At 33.7% G+C, this 24,900-nt stretch overlaps 2 protein-coding genes across 3 annotated transcripts; one reads left to right on the top strand and one right to left on the bottom strand.

The window, feature by feature from the left end:
• Window positions 1-52: 52 nt before the first annotated feature.
• Window positions 53-11,261, top strand: LOC143247336 (uncharacterized). The gene is made up of 2 exons (XM_076495206.1): window positions 53-3,124; window positions 9,085-11,261. Exon 2 carries the CDS (start codon window positions 9,415-9,417, stop codon window positions 9,970-9,972), a length of 558 nt encoding a protein of 185 aa, XP_076351321.1. The 5' UTR covers window positions 53-3,124; window positions 9,085-9,414; the 3' UTR covers window positions 9,973-11,261.
• An 8,236-nt stretch (window positions 11,262-19,497) lies between these two features.
• On the bottom strand, window positions 19,498-24,649 carry LOC143247334 (techylectin-5B-like). 2 transcript variants are annotated; one of them, XM_076495196.1, is made up of 5 exons: window positions 24,410-24,649; window positions 24,068-24,246; window positions 23,123-23,228; window positions 22,597-22,761; window positions 19,498-19,814 (listed from the first exon to the last, which is right to left on the bottom strand). In XM_076495196.1, the coding sequence occupies exons 1-5, from the start codon at window positions 24,594-24,596 to the stop codon at window positions 19,540-19,542; spliced, it is 912 nt and encodes a 303-aa protein (XP_076351311.1). In that variant the 5' UTR covers window positions 24,597-24,649; the 3' UTR covers window positions 19,498-19,539. The 2 variants fall into 2 exon arrangements, with proteins under 2 accessions (XP_076351311.1, XP_076351312.1); XM_076495197.1 differs by having other exon boundaries at window positions 22,597-22,725.
• Between the last annotated feature and the right edge of the window lie 251 nt (window positions 24,650-24,900).

The following is a 24,900-nucleotide window of genomic DNA, read 5'->3' as shown; positions in this document are numbered from 1 at the left end:
AGTCACAGTTTAGTACCTATCTGTAACAGTTTAGGTTATCAGGAAGTGTTGATTTAAAATGTAAGAGTGCAACTAATTGTAGGTTTGTAGGATATCAGATGGTGGCGAGTACAGAGTTTCTTTCTAATTTCCAATTTGGTTTGACTGGAAGAAGCCAAACAATACATACAGAACAAAAATATTTATTTATAAAAACAAAATGTGGGTGTGTTTGTGGCAGTGAGGTTAATTAACAAGAGAACAAAAAAACAAACTAAAACCGCTATTCAAGGTTCTTACATATTCATTGTACTCTCCTTTTAATTAAAATCTCTAAACTAAAAATAAACGCAAAATCCTCAAACTTATTGTTAAGCAAAATTTAAAGGTCAAAACTAATATTTAAAACTGTATATGTTCTAACAAACACTGTACTCAAAAATGAACCAAATGCAAAGTCAGTAGAAATTAAACTTGTTACTGTTTCTCTTTGCAAGCTGAGCAAAACCAATGCCAAATTACTACTGAAACAAAATCTAAAATTAAACTTATATAAAAAAAACAACAAAAAAACTAAAACTTTTCTCTAGTAGGTTTTACTAGTTACATGAGTCTGACTTGTAACAAAGGTTATCCTGGAAATACAAGTTTGAGTTTAAGACTTGGTCAAAAAAGTTTAAAGTCCTCTTACAGTGACAAAACTGGCTTCATATAATAGTCATGTAGCACTTAAAAAGCCAGGTTTGCATAGAAATATGTCATCCACACATAAATCTTGTACACTGTGAGCTAAGGGTTTAAAAATTCACTGAGAAACATCTTTCTATTTCTGGATGTCATATGTTACTCTTCCTGAAACAAAGTTAATTACTAATTAATAAATCTGTACCGTTAAATGGAGTTGATCTCTACTTGAGAAACCTTAGAACAAAACTGGAAATGCAGAAAATCTATTACAAAATATACAAACTACAATAAGGGGTAGAAAACACATGGTATGGACCTGTATCACTGATTAAAGATGAAATTTGTAAATATTACAAATTAAACAGTTTTATAATAATAATTTTTAAATAACTTATCTGATAAGTAATTAATATAAGTTACTGATTTAATGTTCACAACACACGTTATAGCAACTAATACTGTAATAATCCAGAAAACTTGAACATATTTCTTCTCGTTAGGTGTAATGATTTGGTGTAACATTTATACAGTATATTTATTTTTCATTGAGTTACCCTTCTGGAAAGAATAGGAAAATGATGCATTTCAATTAGTATCATTTTGAAACAAATATTTGTTAAAGTCTTTGAAAATTAAGTAGCTAAAACTACTAAAAGGTTTTACTAGTTCTCCTTGTAGGGTCATCGGGCATGGTCATACTTTTCCCTGTCCTTTGATCTCTAGTTGTTGCCCTGACCTTCTTCAATGAAGGCCAACAGAAGTTTTATCAATAATTACTTGTTTCTTCTACTGATGCTGTGATTACTTGAACTGTTGGGCTGTAGAGGTGTGATTTTGTTTGTTTGCTAGTGATAATAAATCCTTACCCTAATTAATGTGTTAAATATAAGATTGATGAAAAAAAACATTATTTCACCAACTTAGTCCAGTTCACATGTAAACATTTGTGGTCAAGTGGTGGTTTTTGGGGAATGGATGCGTCATCCCTCAGAGCTTCATATTAGATAGTGGTGACTGTGTTTCAAGGTCTTCTATGTGAATGTTTTCATTGTTTTTTAAGATCTTAGAGTAGCAGTACCATTTCCTTACTGAGCTTTAATACTTTCCCCTGTTAACCAGACAACATATGTGTATCTTCTGTCTCTTACTATAAGAATTGATTGTTTTATCATTTTTTAACAAACCACTCAGCTCAAAGTGTCTTTTTCGTACTAGACATTTAGTAGGTTTTATTTATATTTATTGAAATGTCCTTCACAGCAGTCAGATTTGTTCAGAACTTTGTCTACCTAATCTCTTACATGAGTAATTTTGACAGCTCACTTAACTGTTTTAATTGCTTTGAATACACAGCACTGCCTTTTTATTTTATTAACTTTGTGCATTCAAATACCACAATAAAAAAAACGCTTCATGCGTAAAGCACAAGTTTTCCCACTAGTCAGATTATTAGGGCTAGAACTAATAACACAATGTTACTTATTTTAAATTTTATACCAATTAGTTATTTATATTTATTACTTTGTTTATTAATCAACATTATTTTAATCAACAAGAACTGGCAAACCATCAAGCTAGTCTTGGTGTCAGAACAGATTAAGGAAATCACAGTGTCAATGGAAAAAATCCTCATTAGTAATTGTAAGAACCCACGAGTGAAAGCACATGTAAATTGTGTTATATCTGCTATATTCAATGCCAACAAGACTTTTCATCTATTCCCAGGACTGATCAGGCACAATATTTATTGTTATAACATTCTGTTGTTGGACAGATGAGTTTGGATTATTTGGTAAAAATAATTTGAGCCCCCATCCATGTAATGATAAAGTAATTTCTTTTTGATGCTTCTACAGGCTACATTTACTTTGACACAAGTAGTAAACATAAATGTACAAACAATGATTTAACACTAACCCCACAACTGAATCTAGGACCAACTTCAGTTATAATATTTCAGTATAAACTATTAGATGCATGTCTAATTAAACTAACTTTTACAGAAAAACAAGAAACCTAGTAACTAAAACAGAACAGGTGCGAGGTCTTAACCCCATATTTTCAGATGGTTATGTACATAAGCACCTAATTGGTTTAACAGTATAGTTGTATCTTTCCACCATGCAATTAGAAGATGAGTGAAAGGCTGTTGCTTTGATATGTTTTATTCCAAGAATCTGCCACATCTGATTTAAAGTTCCATAGGTGCCTAAAATCTTGAAACTAATTCATTAACAAGTTTCCTTACTGGAGTTTCTGCTTTCTGGTTAAGAGCTGTATATGCTTTTGATCTATTAGTGCAATCGTTCATTACAACCATGATTTACGTATTTCCATAGTTACTCTATAGCAGAGGACCCAAGCAGCTCAACAAGAACTCTACCAAATGGTGCTTGAATCCACAATACTGCTGTTGCTGTTTGTACTTTCTTTTCTATGGACCTTTTTTGCTTACAGTGTAAGTTATATTTTGTGGATTATGTGGAAATAACTCGGGGCTTGAATGATACGCGTAGTCTATCTGAGTTATACAATATCTTTTTTTTGTGACATTCACTGCCTTGCTCAAGTAAGCAGTTTTGTGTTATTTTATGTGTTGTTCTTGTAACAATACTGCTCCCATTGTAAAATTACTAGTTTTATATTGACATCACACAAAATGTTGGCAACTTGAGAGTTACAATTTTTACAAGATACCTTTTTCTACAAAATTTTATTTCAGTTGTAAAAGCATACACTGTATACGACGACCCATACTTTTGACCAAATAACTACATTCGTTATTTTCTATCAAATTTTGTAAAACAATTATTTCAAGAATCAAACACAAAAATTATCCTGTGCCTACGATGAGAAAACTAAACAATAGGTTTTGTTATTTGTTGATGGACGGTATTACGATCGGCAACAACTGACAAAATCAGTATTTGTCCTGATACATGTATAAGTAAAATTGGAATATATAATTCGGACTGCCATACAAATCTTTGATTTGAAAGAAGTATGCATTATATTTTTTCTGCGCAGTTTCTTTATATTAATATGCGTTTTTTCGTTCATATCAGTATTCTTGAAATGAGAAACGACGCTGTGATTATATGCACAAAGGTAATATAGTTATGTGTTGTTTCGTGTAATATTTACGTTACCGAGAGACCTCTTAGGCCTCTCAAGTTTTATGAAATATGTACGTTTAAGTTGCACATTTTGCTTGATATTGAAGTGAAACGAAAAAAAAGATTTTCAGAGTGAGTACTCACGTAATTGTTAAACTTACACAAATACACTTATGACTGCTATAAACTAGTCTTAAGCTGTTAGGCTTAGAAAATGAAAGACAGCGAAAAGGTAGAAAAACACGCTTGCCGTTCGTGACCTTCGAAGGTTTTTGGGTTTCAACTTGGAATGGACGCTGCATGAATCCATTGGGTGGCTGTGCACAAACAAACAGCAAAAAAAAAATAAAAAAAGAATAATAAAAATAAATTGCTTTTTCATAATGTTAGTCTTTATAGGAATAATACTTGTGCGAGTTATATAATTTCAGTGTACTTAGTGGCAGCATAACGTGCTATGAACTTGATCCTGAGCATTTAGTGTACGTTTTAATGCAAATATTTAACACGATGATGGTTGTATAATATAGATGTATACACACAATAGATCTATCTTATGTAAATCTTGATTTAAAATATAGTCATGTTGTTTGCAATGCGAAAAAACAAACCCCGGATTTTAGCGTTGTAAGTCCGTATACCCAAATTTAGGATTCTCATCGCAATTCGCAGACAATGTTGCGGTCTGGAAATGTGTTCCCAAAAATCAATTAGTAGTTTTCACAAAACAGACAAGATATGCAAATGACCCACCGAAACTATATACGAATGGAACACTTCTCTATTAATGTGGGTTAATATATAAATAATATATTAACAAAAATTGTGAAACGTAAAAATTATGCAAAGAATCTAACTGGTAAAAATATAGAACTTCATCAGGCAATGTTATCAAACTATATAAAACATATTTACGTCCTGTTATAGAACACGCATGCCCCCGCATGGACAAACATAGTACCCAAACATGTTAGTGACCTACAATCGATACAAAACTCGCTACTTACTACCAGGGGCGTCGAGAGGCAGGTTGGACTCAGAGAAGAATTATGTTCCCGGGCCCCTTTTGGAAGTCTTCATTTTTATGGGTGTATGAAGAATTTTTCTGGTGGGTGGAAGCCAAACGTGTTGAGAATTTACACATTTTGGATAAAATGGTATTTTTTTTAGGCAAAGCGTTTTCCCACAGTACTGCGACTTTTCTCTAAGTGTATTAAAATAATAGTACATTATTGTTTATCCCATATTTCCCCCGGGACTGTGACCCCCCTCTCGTCAGGCCTGCTTACTACAGTATATAAAATTCCCCGTACCACATATTCCAATTTATGTTCAACTACGTGAACGTACAAATCATCACTGATAGATCCTTGCATATTTTTTTGAATTACTTTTACGAAAGATATGCAAAAGAACGACCTACTAATTAATGTGAGCTAGATCGCTACGACATACACAGTAGAAGTAGGCCTAAGTATCGATACACTTGTCTGTTAACATATATTTTAAAAATAAGGAATTAACCAGGCGATCGGATACCAATCCAAAAACTTGCGTTAGTTTTAGACTTAGATGGAAATATTTAAAGGGTAGTTCATGTAGAATGTTCTTGAATTAGTATTAGAAGTGGTGAATTGTGTTGTTTGTTATACGCTGAACCCTTCGCTTAGTGCAGAACATTATAATACCGAATATTAGTATACACAACACAAGAATGGACATTGTTCTGGAAGGTGTCGAAGTAAGTCAGGTCTACTCTGACCTTCCTGTCGTATCAATGCCCACATTCAACAGCAACGTTAAACCATAGCACAGGAGGGAGAAAGAGGTCATACACACCTGACCCTCCTTGGTCTTGTAAAATTTAAATCCCGGTACGGAATAAGCTGAAGTCCGTAGACTTACCACTGCCTCACCATGGGACGTTTCTTCAAAGATTATATGTTTACTGGGTTTTCGAAAGCATTCTGTTGCAATAAAAGATAAAACATAAATTAAGAGAAACAAATATTTTAATTCCTTGCTTTTGAAATTCGTATATTATACATAATTCTTCTCGTGATTCATTGCACGCGCACGTTCTACTGACGTCACGACAGTACAAATTACATTGTTAAGCGTTTCTTATGTGACGTCGTTTAAGTGTTTACTGACTGTAAGAGATTTACCATTATATATTTATTTTAATATATGCGTTTGATTTAGTGTGATGCATGTGATGTGTATTGTTGGAGGTGTATTGCGCAAGTCCCTCTTGTTTTCCAAATTTATAGAATATTCTCGAGAATAAGAATCAACAATATACGTTTTACGAAAGTACTAGCGTGTCTTTGAACATTCATGAACTTTCGAAAATCTTGCCTAATGAGTACATAAAAAAACCAAAAACAATCACAAGGCGCCAGGAGACACTAATATAATACTGTCGGTCAGCTGCAGTCAGTGTACTACATACCATGGGAGCTCTTATTATGGAAAAGCTTATTAATGGAACAACTACAGAATTTGACCAGGAACATTTATAGATTTTAAACATTACGAACCGTTCAACTTTAGATAATTAACTTCGGACGTTAGTATTCCTAAGAGGATATTAGATATTGTCGTTGGTGAAAAACGTACGTGTGCTTCAAGCAGTCGAGAGAAAAATTAAAATTTTTGGTTCTTTAAAATATACGTCGTGTCTATAATATAATAAATCGGAGACTCTTCCGAGTTAAATTATAATACGTAACATAATAAATCAGATTCTCGTCCGAGATAAATTATAATACTTCGTTGTGATACAAGTGGGGAAATTGTTATGAAAAACATTCCACAAAAGTCAGTTTTTTCTTTAAAAATTAGTCAGTAAAGAAAAAGACAGTTTAGTAAATTTTAGTTTTTAATGCGCAAGAAATTTGACTAAATACGTAAAAGTATAAACAGAAAATTAATTTAAAATAAGTCACAATTACACTTTAGAAATTGTGGATATTTGGGATTTTTGTCAGTGTAGAAATTAAATAATAGTATTAGTGTTTGCCAGATGCATTTAAAGAATCAGTTAATAATTCCAGTGAAATACTGGCCTAACTTAAATCGTTAAAAAAGCAAAGAAAGAAGTACAAACAGGCACCTGACAGATGTCAAGGACGCCATCAGAAAGTGAGGAAGATTAGAGGCACAAAAGAATAACCTTGGATTCAAGATCCTTGAGTGACGAATGTGCATTTTTCTTAACGTTGGGATATTTCTCGTTCGGTTTCTAGAGAAATAATGTCATAGGTTTGACCAGGCTAGTAAATAATGTTTCCTCCAAACGAATAGAAATTAATAAATTGGTTTTATAACGGATTTACTCCTATACATTTATTTTAATATATTTGTTTGTTTCAGTTTAATAAATATTAGAAATGAAAGTAACGTATATTATTAAATGTGTATTGTGAAAGTCCCGCCTGTTCTCTAAATTTGTATAAGATTATTAAGCTTAACAGTCAACAATGTATATATATATATACGTATATAGCATTGTTGTTGGGCCAACTGAATTTTATAGAACACCACCTTAAACTTTATAAATTGACACGCCAAGAGGCAACAATGTTGTTTGGTCGCTGCAGTCAATATACAAAAAGACCCGAAAGCTATGACTGTGACTAACAGTTACCAATCGTAAAAACTGCAGAATTTGATCACGAACGTTTATAATTTCGAAACTTATAAACCGTTTTACCTCAGAGAATTACCTTCGAACGTTAGTATGTCTACGAGAACATTAGATATTTTCGCCGGGAAAAACTCACGTGTGAAGAATAGCTAGCATTCCCGTCAGACGAAGCTTTTAAACATAAAAGTAATTTGCATCGCGTAAACCGTCGACAAAGTATTCAGTTTCAGACCGGATAGAGTACTCAATATTGTTTGTAAATTTGTAAAACGTTTGCGTATAAATTAGAATTAATTCGCTCTCCCTGAACCGTCGTTAAATATTCAGTTTCAGATCAGATACGAGACACTATTGTTTGTAAGTTTGTAAAACTCTTGTACAAATATCACTATTTGTAATAACTGTTTTTATAAATTGTATTATAGTTTGTAAATTAAAATATATTTGTGTTAAAAAAGAAAATTATGTGTATCAATCGTGTCGGCAAATATCATAAATTTGATGTACATTGACATTTAATTAACTTCTAAATTTAAATTAAAATTTCCGGTTATTTGAAATCGTAATACGTAACGACCGTTACTCCTTTTCAAAATAAATTCTCAGTAACTGCCTTATTTGATGTTCACTCAATGTTACAAATTTGGTTTTTAACATAAGAGAAATAGCGAAAGATAAAATATGCTTCTGACAGCTGTGATCGAAACTTTGTAATACTATTATCTCAAGGTTATCTACTCTAGTTTTGTGTTTGACATTTCAAATATCTGGTTGTGTTTGTATATAGACTACGGATAGCAGCCTCTGTGAGTAAAAACTCTTATCTACTATACTTAACAACAAAATTTGTTCTATTTGACTTCGTACAAGAAATAAGGGCAATACATTGATTGCAGCTTAGTTGTATAAATTATAGCTTCATAACAGTTCATAAACAAGCTTTTTTTCATGAATGATATTAAAATGATCTCCGTAACTGTATAAGATAACTAGTATTTTTTTTTTATTTTCATAAGAAACAGGTCCCTTTTTCTTCTTGAGAAGTTAAGATTACTTTTTTATGTATAGTATTTTCAGGTATACTAATTTGTGGATTAAAGATCAAATTAGGTAAGTGGCGTAAACCACGCATAGAACGAGAAGTTTGTAAACATATGTTACGAAGTAACACAAGTTTCACTAACTCTACGATTAGAAATATACTGGTGAAATGCAATGAAAACACTTGTTATTGGTATCAAAATTCTGTCTGTAGTAGCGTCGACGCTAGAAAGACGCTTTTAAGGGAGCAGTGAATCTGTCAGGTCGACTCTAATATTTGAAGACAAACTTCTCAACACGTTCCAGATTGTCTAAATCTCGCGTTACTTTGTGAAATCTGATTTATCATTCAAGGACACTTCTATTGGTGTATATGCAAAAGGTGCAGCTTTACAGTTATACCACCAGGTGTTATCTATTCCCAAGAGAATTACGAAATCAAAATTAACTAAAACGACAACAACGTTTTTCATGACAACTAGCCATGAGAAAACTGCTCATATATATATATTTAGAAGTAAACGAAATATTTCAGAATAACTGACATGCAGTAAGAAAATATAATATGCATAAACGTCTAAATTCTGCATATTCAATTCCTTTTTGTAGGCCCAGCAAGACCAAGTGGTTAAAGTACTCGACTCGTAAGCGGAGGGTCGCGTGTTCGAATCCCCCTCATACCAAACATGCTCGCCCTCCCAGCCGTGGGGGCGTATAATGTGACGGTCAATCCCACTATTCGTTGGTAAAAGAGTAGACCAAGAGTTGGCGGTGGATGGTGATGACTAGCTGCCTTCCCTCTAGTCTTACACTGCAAAATTAGGGACGGCTAGCACAGATAGCCCTCGAGTAGCTTTGTGCGAAATTCCAAAACAAACAAACTGTAACCCGAACGAGTGACGCATCTTCATTGGTAGCTCATCCAGAAGCCTCAAAGCTATGCTGCTCCATAACGAGAATAAGTATCCGTCTCTTCCCCTGGCTCATTCATTGCACCTCAAAGAGGAATACAACAGCGTCAAGACCTTGCTAGAAGCCTTGAAGTATGATGAGTATGGCTGGGAGGTTATCGGAGACTTTAAAATGGTGGCATTCCTGATGGGTCTCCAAGGAGGCTTTACCAAGTTTCCCTGTTATCTTTGCCTTTGGGACAGCAATGACACTGCAATGCACTATAACAGGAAGCTCTGGCCACAACGGACCGAGTTCTCTGTAGGGAGGCACAATGTCAAGTGTGAGCCACTAGTGGACCTCCAGAAGGTGTTCCCACCATTGCACATAAAATTGGGTCTTATGAAACAGTTTTTCACAGCTCTTGATAAGGAGTCTGCAGCCTTCAAGTACCTTCGAGACTTCTTCCCTAAGCTGTCTGAGGAAAAGGTCAAAGGTGGTGTCTTCGTTGGACCACAAACAAAGAAGATACTGGAGTGCACAGAATTCCCCAAGAAGCTCAGTAGGAAGGAAAGAAGTTTGGGGCAGCTTTGTCGCAGTGATTAGGGGCTTCTTGGGCAACAAGGCCGAAAATTATGTGGAACTGGTTGAGGCTCTGGTGAAGAACTACGGCAAAATGGGCTGCAGGATGTCCCTGAAAGTTCATATCCTTGACGCTCATCTTGATACATTCAAGGAGAACATGGGAGCATACTCAGAGGAGCAAGGCGAGCGCTTCCACCAAGATATACTGGACTTTGAACGCCGCTATCAAGGAGCGTATAACGAAAACGTGATGGGCGACTATATCTGGGGGCTGCTACTCGAAAGTGACTTACATTACAGTCGCAAATCTCGAAAAACTACTCACTTCTAAACATATTTGTATAACTTTAGTATAAATACATGCAAATCTTGATTCATTTGTTGTTTTATTCAGACCTTATGTAAATGAAAATGTTCAAATTTGCCCGTTTTTACATAGAAAATAGGTTAATTTCTAAATTTCATTGTCCAGGTCACAAAAGCAAAGTTTGAAGGGAATAATGGTCATGTTCTGTATTTTCACAACATAAGAAATTAAGAAATAACATAATATACACGAACAAAATGTGCTACATAGTGTTATTAGTAGTCCCCATATAACTACATTTACACTCATGTACCAGATACTCTGTAGGTCTAACTACATCTTAAACACATAACTTACTTAAACTTCATAAAAACATATTAGTTCCTATCATACATTATTCTAAAACTAGTTACAATTTTCAACTGTTCGACTTTAATTACGATTACATATTTAAAAAATGATTCTTCATTTTCAATAATTCATCGAAATAAACTATTCGAGAAAGTTATGACAGAAAAGCAACTAGTTTTCATACGTTCTTAAGAATCTTAGTGCAAGTTGAAATCATATTTTAAGAGACAAACTGTATCATAAATATACATATATATATGTATAACTTGCTTTTTGCTACGCCTTTTTCTAGGGTCTTTGTGTGTCACAGGTCACAGATTTGATTTTGAAGTGATAAGTAATCGAATAAAAAGTATTATAGATATTGCTTAAGAAACCACGATTAAAAATAAGAGCACTGCATTTAGTGTATATCAACAACAAATAATACAATCGTTGTGATGTACATTGAAGCGAAAGTGTATTATACATAATCTCGACTTTCCATTGTTCCTATTTATAAGGCAACAATCATGTAGTTAACTATTTTGTCTGAGGGTCACACTGAAAGTTCCAAGATGAAAGAGAACTTTGGACTATAATTTCCGACAAAGGTGATTATTACTGATTGACAAGGTTTCCCTGTCTTGATTAAAACTTTCGTAAGAAAAGTTAAACATCACAGTCATGAATAAATAATTTTTTATCATTAAATAAAGTTCAAAGTTTTTCTAGGTTGTTTATCCTAGCAACAACGTTGAAGCTTTACAGACCTAGGAGTAGTAATTGTATCATATAGTCAGTAGACTGTATACGTATGAATAGCCAAGTTACTCAATGTGTAGGTATAATAAAAATATGTATGCTAAAAATCAGCAATGGTAAAAAGTTTTATTTTAAATGATGATTGCCACTCACTTCCATTTCTTTCTTTACCCAACAAGCCCAAAATATACGAAATAAACAATCACTAAAGTAGCAACCAAAAAAAAAAAACTGACCAAACAACCAAATTGTTCATCTTTATTTTTCTTGTTTGAATCGAGATAACTCTCTCACTACTTTATCGCTAACATCACTATAAACCTAAGTCCACTCTCTGTGTTCCTGGGCAGTGCATGATGTCATTCCTTAGTCGTTATAGGTAGTGTATGTTTTTAATCGTAATTTTAGTGTACCTCTTGAAGTTAGGTTTCGGTTAGTTTACCGAAATATGAAAATTAAATAAAGGGTATAACAGTAATTAGATTAATATTAGATGACTGTAACATATATAATACTTAATGCTTTGTACACTATACAATCGATGGTTTTAGGGAACCAATCCCTATATCACGTACGAAGTGAAGGAATAAAAAAGCTAATACACATAATATTAAATGTTATTGCACAAATTCATAGAATATATTTATTTGCAGTCAGTTAAAGACGTCACAAAAGAAGTAATAAACATTTTGTAAATGATAGGGACAGCAGCGCTAAGAATGCAAACAAGAATATGATTATGATACATTTATATATTACTATTTCTACATCACTTTCAATATTAAAATTTAATGTGTGTCTGTGTTTACTTATAGCAAAGCCACATTGGGCTATCTGCTGAGTCCACCGAGGGGAATCGAACCCCCTGATTATTAATTACAATGTGGAAAAGTGCATATTTGACTTTAATGTTACTGCAGCTGGAATTTAAATATTCCTGACTGTTGGTATGCAGTTTGTTTATAATAATAATGGTCATATCACGGTAGGTATCTGTATAGTGTATCTAAGAGCCCAGAATTTACGTAGAAAACAAACAAGTTGAGTCAAAATATGTTTTTATTATTACAGATTCTCCCTCCGTCAAATTGACCGACCTCGTACCCATTTTGTGTGCATTTTACAGTGTTACATTAACTTTTAATAATGAAAGTTACGAAGGAGTGATCTGTGTATCATTCCCATATTCTTGTTTGCATTATTTTTGGCATTGCCGTTCAGTGTTCCCTGTCAGCTGTGTGGCCGCACGACAAACAATCAAATGGCGCGCACATCCTCAGTAATGGCGAGAAGTCTCAACACGTTGATGGCCAAGTACCTTGGCAGTTGAGAGGCCTAAAGCCCAATAACTGGTAGCATTGCAAAGCGACCTAATAATTCAATTGGGTCGATGGTCTAAAAATTGCATTACCTAAACAAACTGATAGCGCACATTTCCTTGATAATGGTGTCCATGAAAAAATTCATTCCGCACATGGATTGAAAAAATTAAAGGGAACATTGCTGTCATCTCCACATAATTTATTTTACAACTTTACAAAAATCTTTTTTTTACTACTTGTTAAATATCGTTTTTACTTCTGAAAGAGTTGCCAACATTTGTAAACATTAATATATTTTAAGATTACAATTTTTGTAGCATTCTTATGTTCGTTTAAAGCTAGCTTCTTGTGTTTGTTTTTTTAATTTCGCGTAAAGCTACCCGAGGGCTATCTGCGTTAACCGTCTCTAATTTAGCAGTGTAAGACTAGAGGGAAGGCAGCTAGTCATCACCACCCACCGCCAACTCTTGGACTACTCTTTTACCAACTAATAGTGGGATTGACCTAACATTATAACGCCCCACGGCTGAAAGGACGAGCATGTTTGGTACGACGGGGATTCGAACCTGCGACCCTCGGATTACGAGTCGAATGCTTAATTCACCTGGCCATGCTGGGCTTATGGGCTTCTTGTGTCAAATGAGAATAATTTCTTTTATTCTACGCAGTGCCTCGTTCTCTGCATTTCCAGTTATTTTGAACCCACTTTGAGATACCACCGTATAACAATGAGTTAGCGCACGTTGAACAATTTGTGAATTATCTTTAGATCTCGAAATTCTGAACTCTTTTATATATATATATCATACCACCCTTATTTAATATTTAATTCTGTGAAAAAGCTGATAAATTAAAAGATAGTCTGGGTTCCGAACTTTAATTGCGGATCTCTGGCTAGCATTGTCTTTTTATTTTGGAACTGATATAAGCATCTTCACATGACGGGCAAAATAATTCACAAGTCACAAAGAATCATTGAAAAATATAAACATTAGCTCCTCGCTGGAACAGCAATAAGTTTACAGACTTACAACATTAAAATTCGAAATCAGACTCCTCTCGGTGGACGCAATACAGATAATCCATTTTGTAGTTTTGCGCTAAAATAAACACAAACAAATATTACCTTTTAGTGAGAAAAATTTTAATCCGATTGGGAATTAAACACATGTTGGCTCAATTTCTGGATAAAATTTCTTTGCAATGCCATTCAATTTCCGTTTGATTTGACTGGCAGGTTTGGAACATGAAAATGTATTTGCAAATAAATGTATAGTTGTTTTACCATTTTTCTTCAATATTAGATTTTACGAACGTTTTGGTAAATTAATTAATTTATCATAAATTTTGCTGTACTTTCAAAAGAGCTGAAAAGGTAATTTTAATATTTTAAGCATGATACACACAAAATTTGATTAGATTATCTTTATAATGAAGTGGTAGAGGCTTATTGAAGTGTGACTTTAGTATATGTTAGTTTATGTTTATAAGAAAAGGTAAAATAGACGTGTTTTTTATTTAAGATTAATAGGTAAATATTACGTTATTTTGTTGACCAGTGTAACGGATTTACTCTTATACATTGATTTTAATATCTACGTTTGTTTCATTTTAATGCATGTAACAAATATTGTTAAATGTGTATATCTATTTCTCTTCCCAGCTTATAAAAACGAAACAAGACTTTACCGCAGCTGAGCCACCTCACCGCCGTGTGATAAGGCAAGTCACAGAAATCCGAATCAATTTGCTCAAGAAACACCTTGAACTGGCGATGATTAAGTGCATGACCGCGAATGAAGTTCACTCAGAAATGACTGGTTTCAGTACGCATGAAATATTTAAGTCTTTTCCACAGAGTGCTTGCTGATGTATGATGCAGTGTATGAACAGAGCGCTTGGGAGTTGAAGATCTTCCAACTGTTTCCTGATCAGCCCCACCAGACCCTTCTTTACTCCAGCCATGTTTTTTCCTCCATCAACTGTTACACCTCTAAGCTGATTCCACTGAAGGCTATAGCCTTGCAAAGTTTTATGCACTTCCATGAAAATGTCTTCTCCAGTTGTTCTTCCGTGCATGCTGCAATCTGATGCCAACTCTTCCGTGATCTGAAAGTCCAAATTAACTCCACGAATGAACACGAGAAGTTGTGTGTACTCGAGAGACCAGTTGACTCATCCAGTGCCAGAGAATACCATAGGAAGTTTCTAGCTTTTTGGCGTATCTGTGATGCGATGTTCTCTCCAAGTTCTTCTGCTCTCCGTGCAACTGAAGTTGCTGAAAGGCTGATACTTTCAAAGAAATTGTCTTTTTCAGGACACAGCTCATTTGCTGCTTCCGTCATACACTATTTGATGAAGTTGTCGTCAGTAAAAGGTTTTCCTCGCTCTGCCATCCTATGCACTATTTTGTAACTTGTATGAGTGACAGATTCATTGTCAGCAAACTTTCTCGTGAAGAGATTCTTTTAAGATTCAAAAACATGTTTCATGGATTCAAATTTCTCAGAACGGAACTTTCCTGAAAATTTCAAATATGTTGATAGATGCTTTGTTTCATAGTGACGCCGAAGATTGTACTCTTTCAAAACGGCAACACTTTCAGTACATATCACACAAGTAGCTTTCTGTTTTTTGTTTCCACAAAGAAGTACTTTTCTCCTCATTCTTCATTGACACTCAGAGTCCACTTTTCTTTTTTTAAAAGCAGTCATAACGATGGGTGAAAGAAAACAGGATCTGAAAATGTAAAACACAGAACGCTGTGAGAAAAGTATTGTACTGGTTCAAGAACGCACAAACAAAATATAGTGAAACGTACGTTTGCTACGACACTTACCTAAGAATGAGTCACGAAAAGCGCATAACCCGAATACTACGAGAAATGAGCTTGCTGAAGCGGTAACCCAAGGCCGCTGAATTTACAAGACGAGTCGATAGGACGAGCTAAACAATGTCGCAGAATACTGAAATTTGACTGTTTGTGAGAAAAGAAACATTTTTCTCTTGTAATTGGCATTTTGTTATTTCAGTATTTTCACAAACGATTAAGGAAAACATTACGGAAACACTCAGCACTTTAGAATTTTTTAAATTATTTTTTGTATGACTTGTAAAGAAAACAACAAAACCTTTTCAATTTCTAACATAATGTTATATCGTTTTCTGGCTTCACGGAATGTCTAATTTTATTAATTATGTAAATTTCTCCATATATATGCACATATTTAGTTATTGTATATAATAATAATTAACTAATATCTATTTCGTGATGATAAATTTATATCTTCAGACAAGTTTGATTTTCAACATGAGACCTCAGGCTTAGAGCAGAAACAATAGCAGTGAACTGTATGTAGGTAGTTGAAAAGGCGATTTCATGAGTTTTGAAAAATTAATATATAATCATTAAACAAATATCAAACTCGTAATACTTTGCATAATTTATAGTAAAAATGGATAGAATCCAGTTCATAATTCAAAGTTTTCTAATTTCTAAACACTACCAAATTTGATTCTTATAAGTATTTACCATCCAAGAAATGAGTGGTTTCTGTACTTTTATCCCGCACCTTCTTGACAGTGCACTTTGTGTATACCGGTATCAGAAATATCAAATTTATAGAATATTAAGTCACCAGTATCTTTGTTCACTCGGATTTTATAATCATCAGTTTCTATTATACAGTACTGACTTATCCAGGGGCGTAGATTTTTTACACGCGATGGGGGAGGGATGATTTTTGCAACCACTTATGTGGACTGTTAAATTTGCAAATTGCTGATCTCTGATTACGTGAACCTGAAAGCTGTAAACATGCAGTCACAGAGTAATCTTGTTGCCACGATACTTCAAGGTTTCCATGTAGGTTTGTATAAGTGAGGTGTTGTGAACAGTTTTCAAAATGTTAATAGAATAAAGACAAATGTGTCACAAATTAACTGCCACATGAATTTATTCCTACACACTGCACAGTATAAAAGATGGCCATTATACTTGACAAGGTTACTAATAACTTTCATTGCATGAATTACGTTTTCAAATATTAATAAAATTAGTAATTACCCTTGATAAGTTTATATCTACTGAAAAACTGTTCATGTTGTTTGATAAAAATAATTAAAATGTCTTTGCGAACTCTTGAAAATTACACATCAATACAATGTAGCACAAAATTATTCATACTTTTCATTGAAGTAAGATTCATTTAGTCCTCTGGTCTATATGTTCCCAAACATAGACCTCCTTTGTGATAATCTATATTTATCTTGTCGACCTCATCTTTGTGAGTGTGACAATTTGCCACATGGTTGAGGCGGCACTGAGACATAGTTGATCTTTCTTTAACCGTCTTAATGCAGAAAAGCTGCGTTCACATTCGCAGCTGGATGTTGGACATACAAGCAAAATTTTCATGAGAAGAAACACTTCACTAAACATCTGCTGGCTTGTTTCATGCATTTTACAGTAAGCATCCTTCGCACCTTTCAGAGATACTGCTTTTGTTGTTCCTTTGAACATGGGCAACTGAAACTCGAGCCGTTGTGCAGAAATTTCTGGATAGAAGTTTATAACCGAGTTGTCAGTCTTGCTAGATATGATCATGTTCTCAAGTGCCAGATATTGCCTCAAGTCATTGTTGTCTGCATTGAATCTAGTGGTCAGATGTTCCATGACTGTGTCCACAAATTCAAAATATTGGCTTCTGCAGTAATCTCTAACTGTTGCAGAATGGTGTGCTGAGCCATAACCTGTGATCCTTCTGGGGGATCTGCGAATGCGTGGTAGTTCAATAGGCACCAGATCTAGGGAAGTTACCTTTTTTTCAGCTTCATCAAATATCTTGTTGTAATTTTCCTCTGTTCATAATACCCGCAATTGCTCAATTGTCATTGCAGATGCTTCAATCATGCCAGACACTGTCGCTGATTTTGCTTGGAATGCACGGTTTAGTTCCTCTAATGCAGCTAATGGATGCTGAGCCATCAACAATCCTAAAACTATCTTTCCTTTGTCAAATCTGTCCAGCAAACCTCGTGCTTTCACTGCTACATCTGATTTTACATTTGCTAATTCAGACAAAGAATCAACAATGTCACTGTAGTGATCATTAGCACATGTAATTGCAGATAGGCGGCACAACCAGCGTGTTGGATACAGTGGGCTGATGTATTTAACTAAACCATTGTGGCTGTCTAATGATACAATATTTTCAAAGATTGTCTTGTATTTACCTGACCTCTGAAGCAAGACGCCAAGTTCACTGGACATAATCTCGAACATATTCGTAAGCGTTAACTGCATGTTGCATTATTAAATTAGCCTTGTGTGCTCCGCAGTGAAAAAACAAAGCTATACCCCTTTGTATCCAATTGTACCGAGTGAAATGACAGCAGTGCTAGATAAGATTGAATTTCAAATGATACAGTTTCCATGTCGCTACTACTTGAATGTTTTGAGACATATTGCTATACCAGGTAAGTGTTATGTACCTTTATACATTTGTAAACACTAATGGACGTGGTTAATAATAAAATGACTTGAAATTAATTTATTTATGTTTTTGTTAACAGACTAAACATACTAAATTACAGTAATTTTGATGTGAAGATGGAGATCAAATATGACTTTTAAACCTACTGAGAGAGCCGTTTTTGCACAAAACAGAAAATGCATCTTGCAACTACGAAGAGAAGTAACATGATTTACTGTCTTTGAGTAATTAGCAAGCTTGTTTAATTAATTATTCTTTAGGCAGAATTACTTAGACTTATGACTATAATAGACATAACGAAACGACGTGTTTAACCTAAAATAGTTCTTCAGATTTCTTTCTCTGTTTGAAATATATTTTCATCTGTATGTAATTAGAGGATTTTATGTTAAATATTTTTGTTCTGTCTGGTACTAGTAACTATATGTAGTAACAATAACAGTATACGAAATCAGCAATGTCAAATACAAGAAATATATCGCTCAAACCCTTATTTTCCCTGTTGTAAAATGAATCATTAAAATTAAACTCCTTCATATTTGTAGCTTTACTGTCACTGTTCTTATCCTCATACCCAAATATTCCATTATGTAGCATAACTATTTCTAGACATTGCTACCAGTTAGACTGACGCTTGTGCTTAGATTCCTATTATACAGAAAATTGATGATGAATAGATTTATTTATTTCAAAATAACAAGAAACTTTAAGCAAAATCGAAATAAATTCCAGAAACTAGAAATTCTACCAAGACTGAGAATCTCACCTTCTGAACCTTTCTTAATTAAAACTAATATGTTTCATTAAAATCTTTCTCTAATAACTACATTCTTTTGATTTTTAGCTACTCTATTTATTATTACTTTAAATATTGTGTAACACACAAACACATATATAAATTCTCTTGAATAATTAAACTATTCCTATTTTCTGGGTCTTTGAAAAGAAAAACCCATTAAGATTATTATTTTGAATAAAGTCACATTTAGAAACCATCAAAAGTAAATTATAATAAACTTTATAAATTTCATAGAATCATAACATTACGGCTGCTGTGTAAAGTTTGTATACACCAATAGTTGAGTATTGTTGCCAACAATAAAAACAATATGGAAAACAGAGTCATTAGTCAAGTTACTTTCACCAAATTCCACGTGGTCACAACTGTGAATCTTAGATCAACGTATCATGTAGTGTAGAATTTGATGATAATAATTAATTGAAAATTCTGCTAATTGATTGTTTTATTCTGCATATGGAGAGAAATATAAAGTTCACATATGGTTTAGTTTCAAAATTCAGACCAAAAAGAGAACATACATCATTTGTATTTCAATAATAATTTTAATTTTTCTCAAACAAGACAAATTCAATGAGGAATAACAAAATACGATGGTCTGATTTTCATCTCTGTTCTTTTCAGAGAAGCAGCTGAACCACCAAAAGTATTCCAAGCGATTCCCACCCAAGATTTTGTAGCTTTTGCAGTCTTGTGGTAAATACCGTTTAAGGTGCTCTGGACACAACTTTTAAACCACCATCCACCATGTCCTCCATATCCGGTGGAACAACTTTTTGAATTTTCGTCGTTGTCTTGATCTTTGGTCGAGAAACGTGAGCCGTTGTGATATTTTAGTGAATCACCTGCGAATCATACACAAAAGTAATTACTAACATTGTCTAGTGAAAGCATAACAATCTGCCAGTTGGATATAATGTGTCCCAATAATCTAGAATATGAAATAATTTTAAAATAACATTGAACATATCATATTTTACGGCTTATAAGACGCATCCAAATTTTGTAAGGTAATATTCAGAAGAAACGTTTGAGACAGAATAACAAGTAATACTTACATCAACAAAGCCCAACTTTTAAATGTTTCGTTAAAATCCACACCTATATTTAACAACTCTTTATTGTCCAAACAATAATATTTAATAATAAAACACATAGATAACACCAATACTGAAATAAATTTCAAAATACGACAATTTTCGGAATAATGGGAAATAGATTTAAGTCTTCACTCACCTTCGAACCCAGAAAAATAACCACTTTCTTCATCTTTTCAACAATTACTATCAAAGTCATCAATACCTTCAGAATCATCAGTACTCTCGCTCCACTCAAATAGGTCATCTTCTGTACCATCCATTGAATTACTGATACCACATTTATTGAAGAACATAATAATTGTATCTGTCTTAACTGCTTCTAAAGCAGTTTTAACCATGTGGCACACTTCTATAATTTTATTTTATTTTTTGCTTACGGCCAGTGAGTGTAAATCCATGTGTGCCCTCCATCCACTGACTCCATTCGTCTCTCATAAAAGCTTTGAAAAGCTTATTAATAGATACATCCAGTGGTTGTAGTTGGGATATCAGGTCTCTTGGAATGACAGAAATGTGTGTTTTTATTTTCTATACTTTCTCTCTATCACCTTGGTTTTAGTTTTATGAGCCCTAACCTGGTCCCATACTAATAGAGCTGGTTTCCTATGCCTGGTCTTCATTCCCAAACGTTTTCAAGCCAGAATTTGACTCCGTCTTCATCCATCCACCTTTCTGGTGAACGCGAAGAAAAATTCCTGCCATAATTTTGTCCTTTGGCAAAGGTTTTTCGCTTAAAATTCAGAAATGGTAGGAGTTTTGTTCCATCAACAAAACAGAACTGCTCTATTGTGACTTTTTCACTCCCAAATGTCTTAATAGTCACGGTTTTTGTACCAAGCATGTCCACGGTCTTATTCAAAAGGACGTCACAGATCAGAGAACTATGTCTGTATTTCCAACTTGACTTACCTCATAATTGAAAACAAATTTATGGAATTCTACGCTCTTGCTTTCATATTCATCTGACATCCTCTGGGTGATCCGTGTGCGGGTTCCTATGGCCAGTCCATGTCGTTTCATGAATCTGTAACACCAGCTTGGAGTTACTGAACAATCGTTAATCCGTTTAGTGTGTTCCTGGTTCTAGCTCATTCATTAATGTTTTTGTCGACACAGAATTACTATGCTTCCTTTCATTCATTACACAATCCTTAACCTTTTTTTCTAGTTTTGGTCACCTTGCTGGTTTCTTACAAAAATTATATTTGCTATTCTGAGTGGCCCTCAATTTGCCCTCTTAGTCTAATCATTTTCTTGGAGGGCAAAAATTCCCCCTCTAAAGCTCTGTTGCTGTGTATTTTGGCGAAATTATATTTATACCTCTTATTAAAATTCATCGTGCATGGTGTTGTCATGAATCCAAATTTCTAAAATTTACTGAAGGATGGTAGAAATAGACCTATAGCATTGCTTAATAATTAACAGATAAAAAAAAGTAACACAAAAGGTATCAGTATGATGCCATTCGAAATAGATTTAGGCTAGGCCTAGGCTAGCGTAAGCTAAACACAGACCTTCGATATAAAGGTGATTTAATGAGTTTTTTTTTTTGTGTTATAAGGGTTTTTAGTGTGTTTGTTTAAGTGTTATAAGCCGCAAAATACCGCACATAGCTAAGACTTTCATAGACTACATATTATCTGAAAAGCTAAAACTGAAAATTATAACTTGTCTCCCAGTGGCTCAGCGGTATATCTGCGGACTTACAACGCCACAATCCGGGTTTCGATACCCGTGGTGGGCACGGGTAGCCCCTGGTGTAGCTTTGTGCTTAAAAAAAAACTTGTAATTTAGGTTTTTCATAAATATAAAAATTAACAACTGGAATTATCAATAGCCGTGACAACAATTAAATCGGTTGGTAGACAAAAGTTTGTGTTGAGAAAAACTTAAAGTCATTCTATGAGCCACTATACCGCTATGTATTTGACCTTGGTTCATCTTCACTTCAACTTAACATAACGCATTTTCACAGATGAGTATGCCAGAGAATTCTCTTCTAATGCTGCATCCATTTTCTGGAAAATTTCTATGGTGATATTTACTTTTCAACAAAGTACTTGAACATGTTAAGAAGATCAATATTCTCCTTGAAGTTTAATTCTGATCACTTCTTTTCTTTAGAAACCCATAGCTGATTAAGTTATGTGTCACGTGTTGTTCACCTATTAAATGGTTCAATATTAATACTTATGACAAAAATTATACACCCCAATTTTGTTTTAAATTAGGCTACGAACTGTTCGAACAACTGTCGTACACATAGCTTACGTGCAAAGTTTGGGTTTATGAAATATTTACTTTCTCTAGTATTACAACAATGATTACCAGTACAGGAAATGTTCAAGAAAGTAAAACGTTAATGTTCAATATCTAACATAATGATTCCTGTAAAGTGTTTATTCCGCTCAACCATAGAACTGTAGTTTTCGAAATGTTGGAAATAATTATAATAAACTGGAGCTAGGGATATTTTTTACTTCGAAAAAGTGTTAATGTAGAAATACAATTTAAAACATATTCTTACCTGCATTACCACTATAGGCACCAAGAAACATCTGATATTTTCTTCTCTCACTCATTACAAGAAAATGTGAAAACTTAGCATAGACTGTTTTCCCTGAGAAATCTTCTAAATCCACTCTAAGCTCCACATCTTTATGATTTGTCAAAGCATATATATTGTCATTTCCTTAAACATAAATGTATATTGAAATTATTCTGAAACATTAATAATTTCACGAATTTTGATAGTTTATCTTAACAAGAGTTAGTAAAAAACGAAACAGCCGTTCATGAAGTAAATATATTACATAAAGTAAACATGAAGAATTGTTTTAATAAGGTCAGTCAAGTTTAGAACACAAATTTGACTAAGAAACACCAACAACATATGTTTTACTTCTTGATGTATACTGTTTATTAGTTAAACGACAGAGACAAAATACTGTTTTGTTTAAAACTCCACTTTGTCTAAGTAAAAGAAATAATTTGCTTTATGTGCATTCTATTTCCCACCTTTAAATATTCTTTGGTTTAAAAAGCATACAAACCGAGCCAAAAATCTTCGTTCAGTGATCCAAATCCAACACTGTAGTGATACCAAGATTGATTGAAATCCTGGGGTTTATCGTCGTAGTATCCGCGACGTTGTATTATCTTTAATAGCGAAAATACATTGTGATTTAGCATTTAGACACTATTGAATACATTTAAAGTTAAGTATATTGAACATAAGTATAAAATATTTAATGCTACAACCAAGCGAAACTAATTATTTTCGGATTATTAGTTTGAAGTTTGCGCAAAGGGGTGTTCACTAGTTTTATAAGAGAAAGTTGTACAACATAAACCAAGAGATCCTCTATAAATCAAAAATAGTTCTTCAAGTTTACAAAAAAAACAAACGAAAATATTTAGAAAGATTTACTTTGAAATTTGTGGAATACTACAGGAGGACTATCAGAGTTAGTAGTTTATCAAAGATAATTACTTCTCAGCACCAACTCTTGGGCCATTCTTTTATCAACTAATATTGGAATTTACCGCATATATGACGCCCTACGGCTGAAAGGGCGAGCATATTTCGTTGGATGGGGTTTTGAGCTCTTAAGCAGCAAATCACGAGTTAAGTGCTCTAACCACCTTGCTATACCAGGCATAGTTTAATAAAAACGATATCTATATAAAATATTTCAACTTTCTTTTTTGTTTAACTTTCAAAGTGTAGCCTTGTGGAACAGTGGTAAGTTTACGAACTTAAAACGCTGAAACTTAGAGCTCGATTACCCGTGGTGGACAAAGCAGATATTTCAAGGTAAATTTGGTTTAACAAACAAACAACTGCTTTCTACGTTTCCTTAGATAATTAATTTTTCAATATTATATATGTTAAGTTTATCTAATTATTTTTGTGCAACACCTCTATCTGAATAAAATAGTGGAAAAAAATTTTCAGCTGTTAACAAGAAGTTTACAAATGTAGAAAACACTCCTACCGTCCATCCACCACCTTCCGTGTCCATGTCACATACAACCTTAATTGGTTCATTTAAGAACCGTGGCCAGATAGTGTAGACCCGGTTACTTTCAGCATAACCTTCATGCCTCAAATCTGCACAGTCTGTAAACATTGTTGTGTTGGCAGAAGTCTTGTTTTCAGGTGGCGGCAATATATCTTTAAATTATATCAATAGACGAATTTAAAACATGTTTCACCTTTTATCTATAGTTTATTATAATTCATCTTTTGGTTTAGGACTTCTCAAAATATACAAACGTATTTGTTTAGCTTAAGTAGAAAAGAGAATAACAAATACTCTTTAAGACTAAAAACTAACCTTTCAACTTTTCCTTAACCAGATTCACCATTCCCCATACAGTTGTAGGTAAAGCATCTAAGATGTCCTTCAAGTCATAGCGGGAAACATCAGAAGTTTTTCCTTCTACTGACACTGTTAAAAGTATTCCAGTTAACCATATACAAATCAGATGGAACATAACCTTTTTATTTCTGCAACTATTCATGGTTTTTCTGCTCAGTAAAACGTTAATGATGTAGGTTTATAATATCCAGTGATACGAAGATGCTCATGAATATCCTTTAAATACTTATCTTGTATATAAAAATATCATTCAAACATCACTCATTTTAAACAAGGTTCTGAGAAGTATTGATTAATGACTGTCTTTGTAAACAGTTTGCAGAAAAATCCTTTACAGAGGAACTAAAACTACATCTTGTTGCCAAAACATGTATTTAAAGATTTCCGGTAACTATTTTGAAACACAATATTTTGCGAGGTTTAAACATACTATATACTGAAAGTCA

This window comes from Tachypleus tridentatus, chromosome 3 (assembly GCF_004210375.1).
Source record: "Tachypleus tridentatus isolate NWPU-2018 chromosome 3, ASM421037v1, whole genome shotgun sequence".
Taxonomy (NCBI): domain Eukaryota; kingdom Metazoa; phylum Arthropoda; class Merostomata; order Xiphosura; family Limulidae; genus Tachypleus; species Tachypleus tridentatus.
This window is presented reverse-complemented; position numbering and strand designations above follow the sequence as displayed.

What these genes read in the sequence shown, in the direction of transcription:
- LOC143247336 (XM_076495206.1), top strand. Translation starts at nt 9,415, where the DNA reads ATGCTGCTCCATAACGAGAATAAGTATCCGTCTCTTCCCCTGGCTCAT.
- LOC143247334 (XM_076495196.1), bottom strand. Translation starts at nt 24,596, where the DNA reads ATGAATAGTTGCAGAAATAAAAAGGTTATGTTCCATCTGATTTGTATA. An exon ending in CGGAAGGTGGTGGATGGACG is followed by an intron (nt 23,229 to 24,067) that starts GTAGGAGTGTTT and finishes TCGCTATTAAAG; the next exon opens with ATAATACAACGTCGCGGATA. An exon ending in GAACGAAGATTTTTGGCTCG is followed by an intron (nt 22,762 to 23,122) that starts GTTTGTATGCTT and finishes TTTATGTTTAAG; the next exon opens with GAAATGACAATATATATGCT.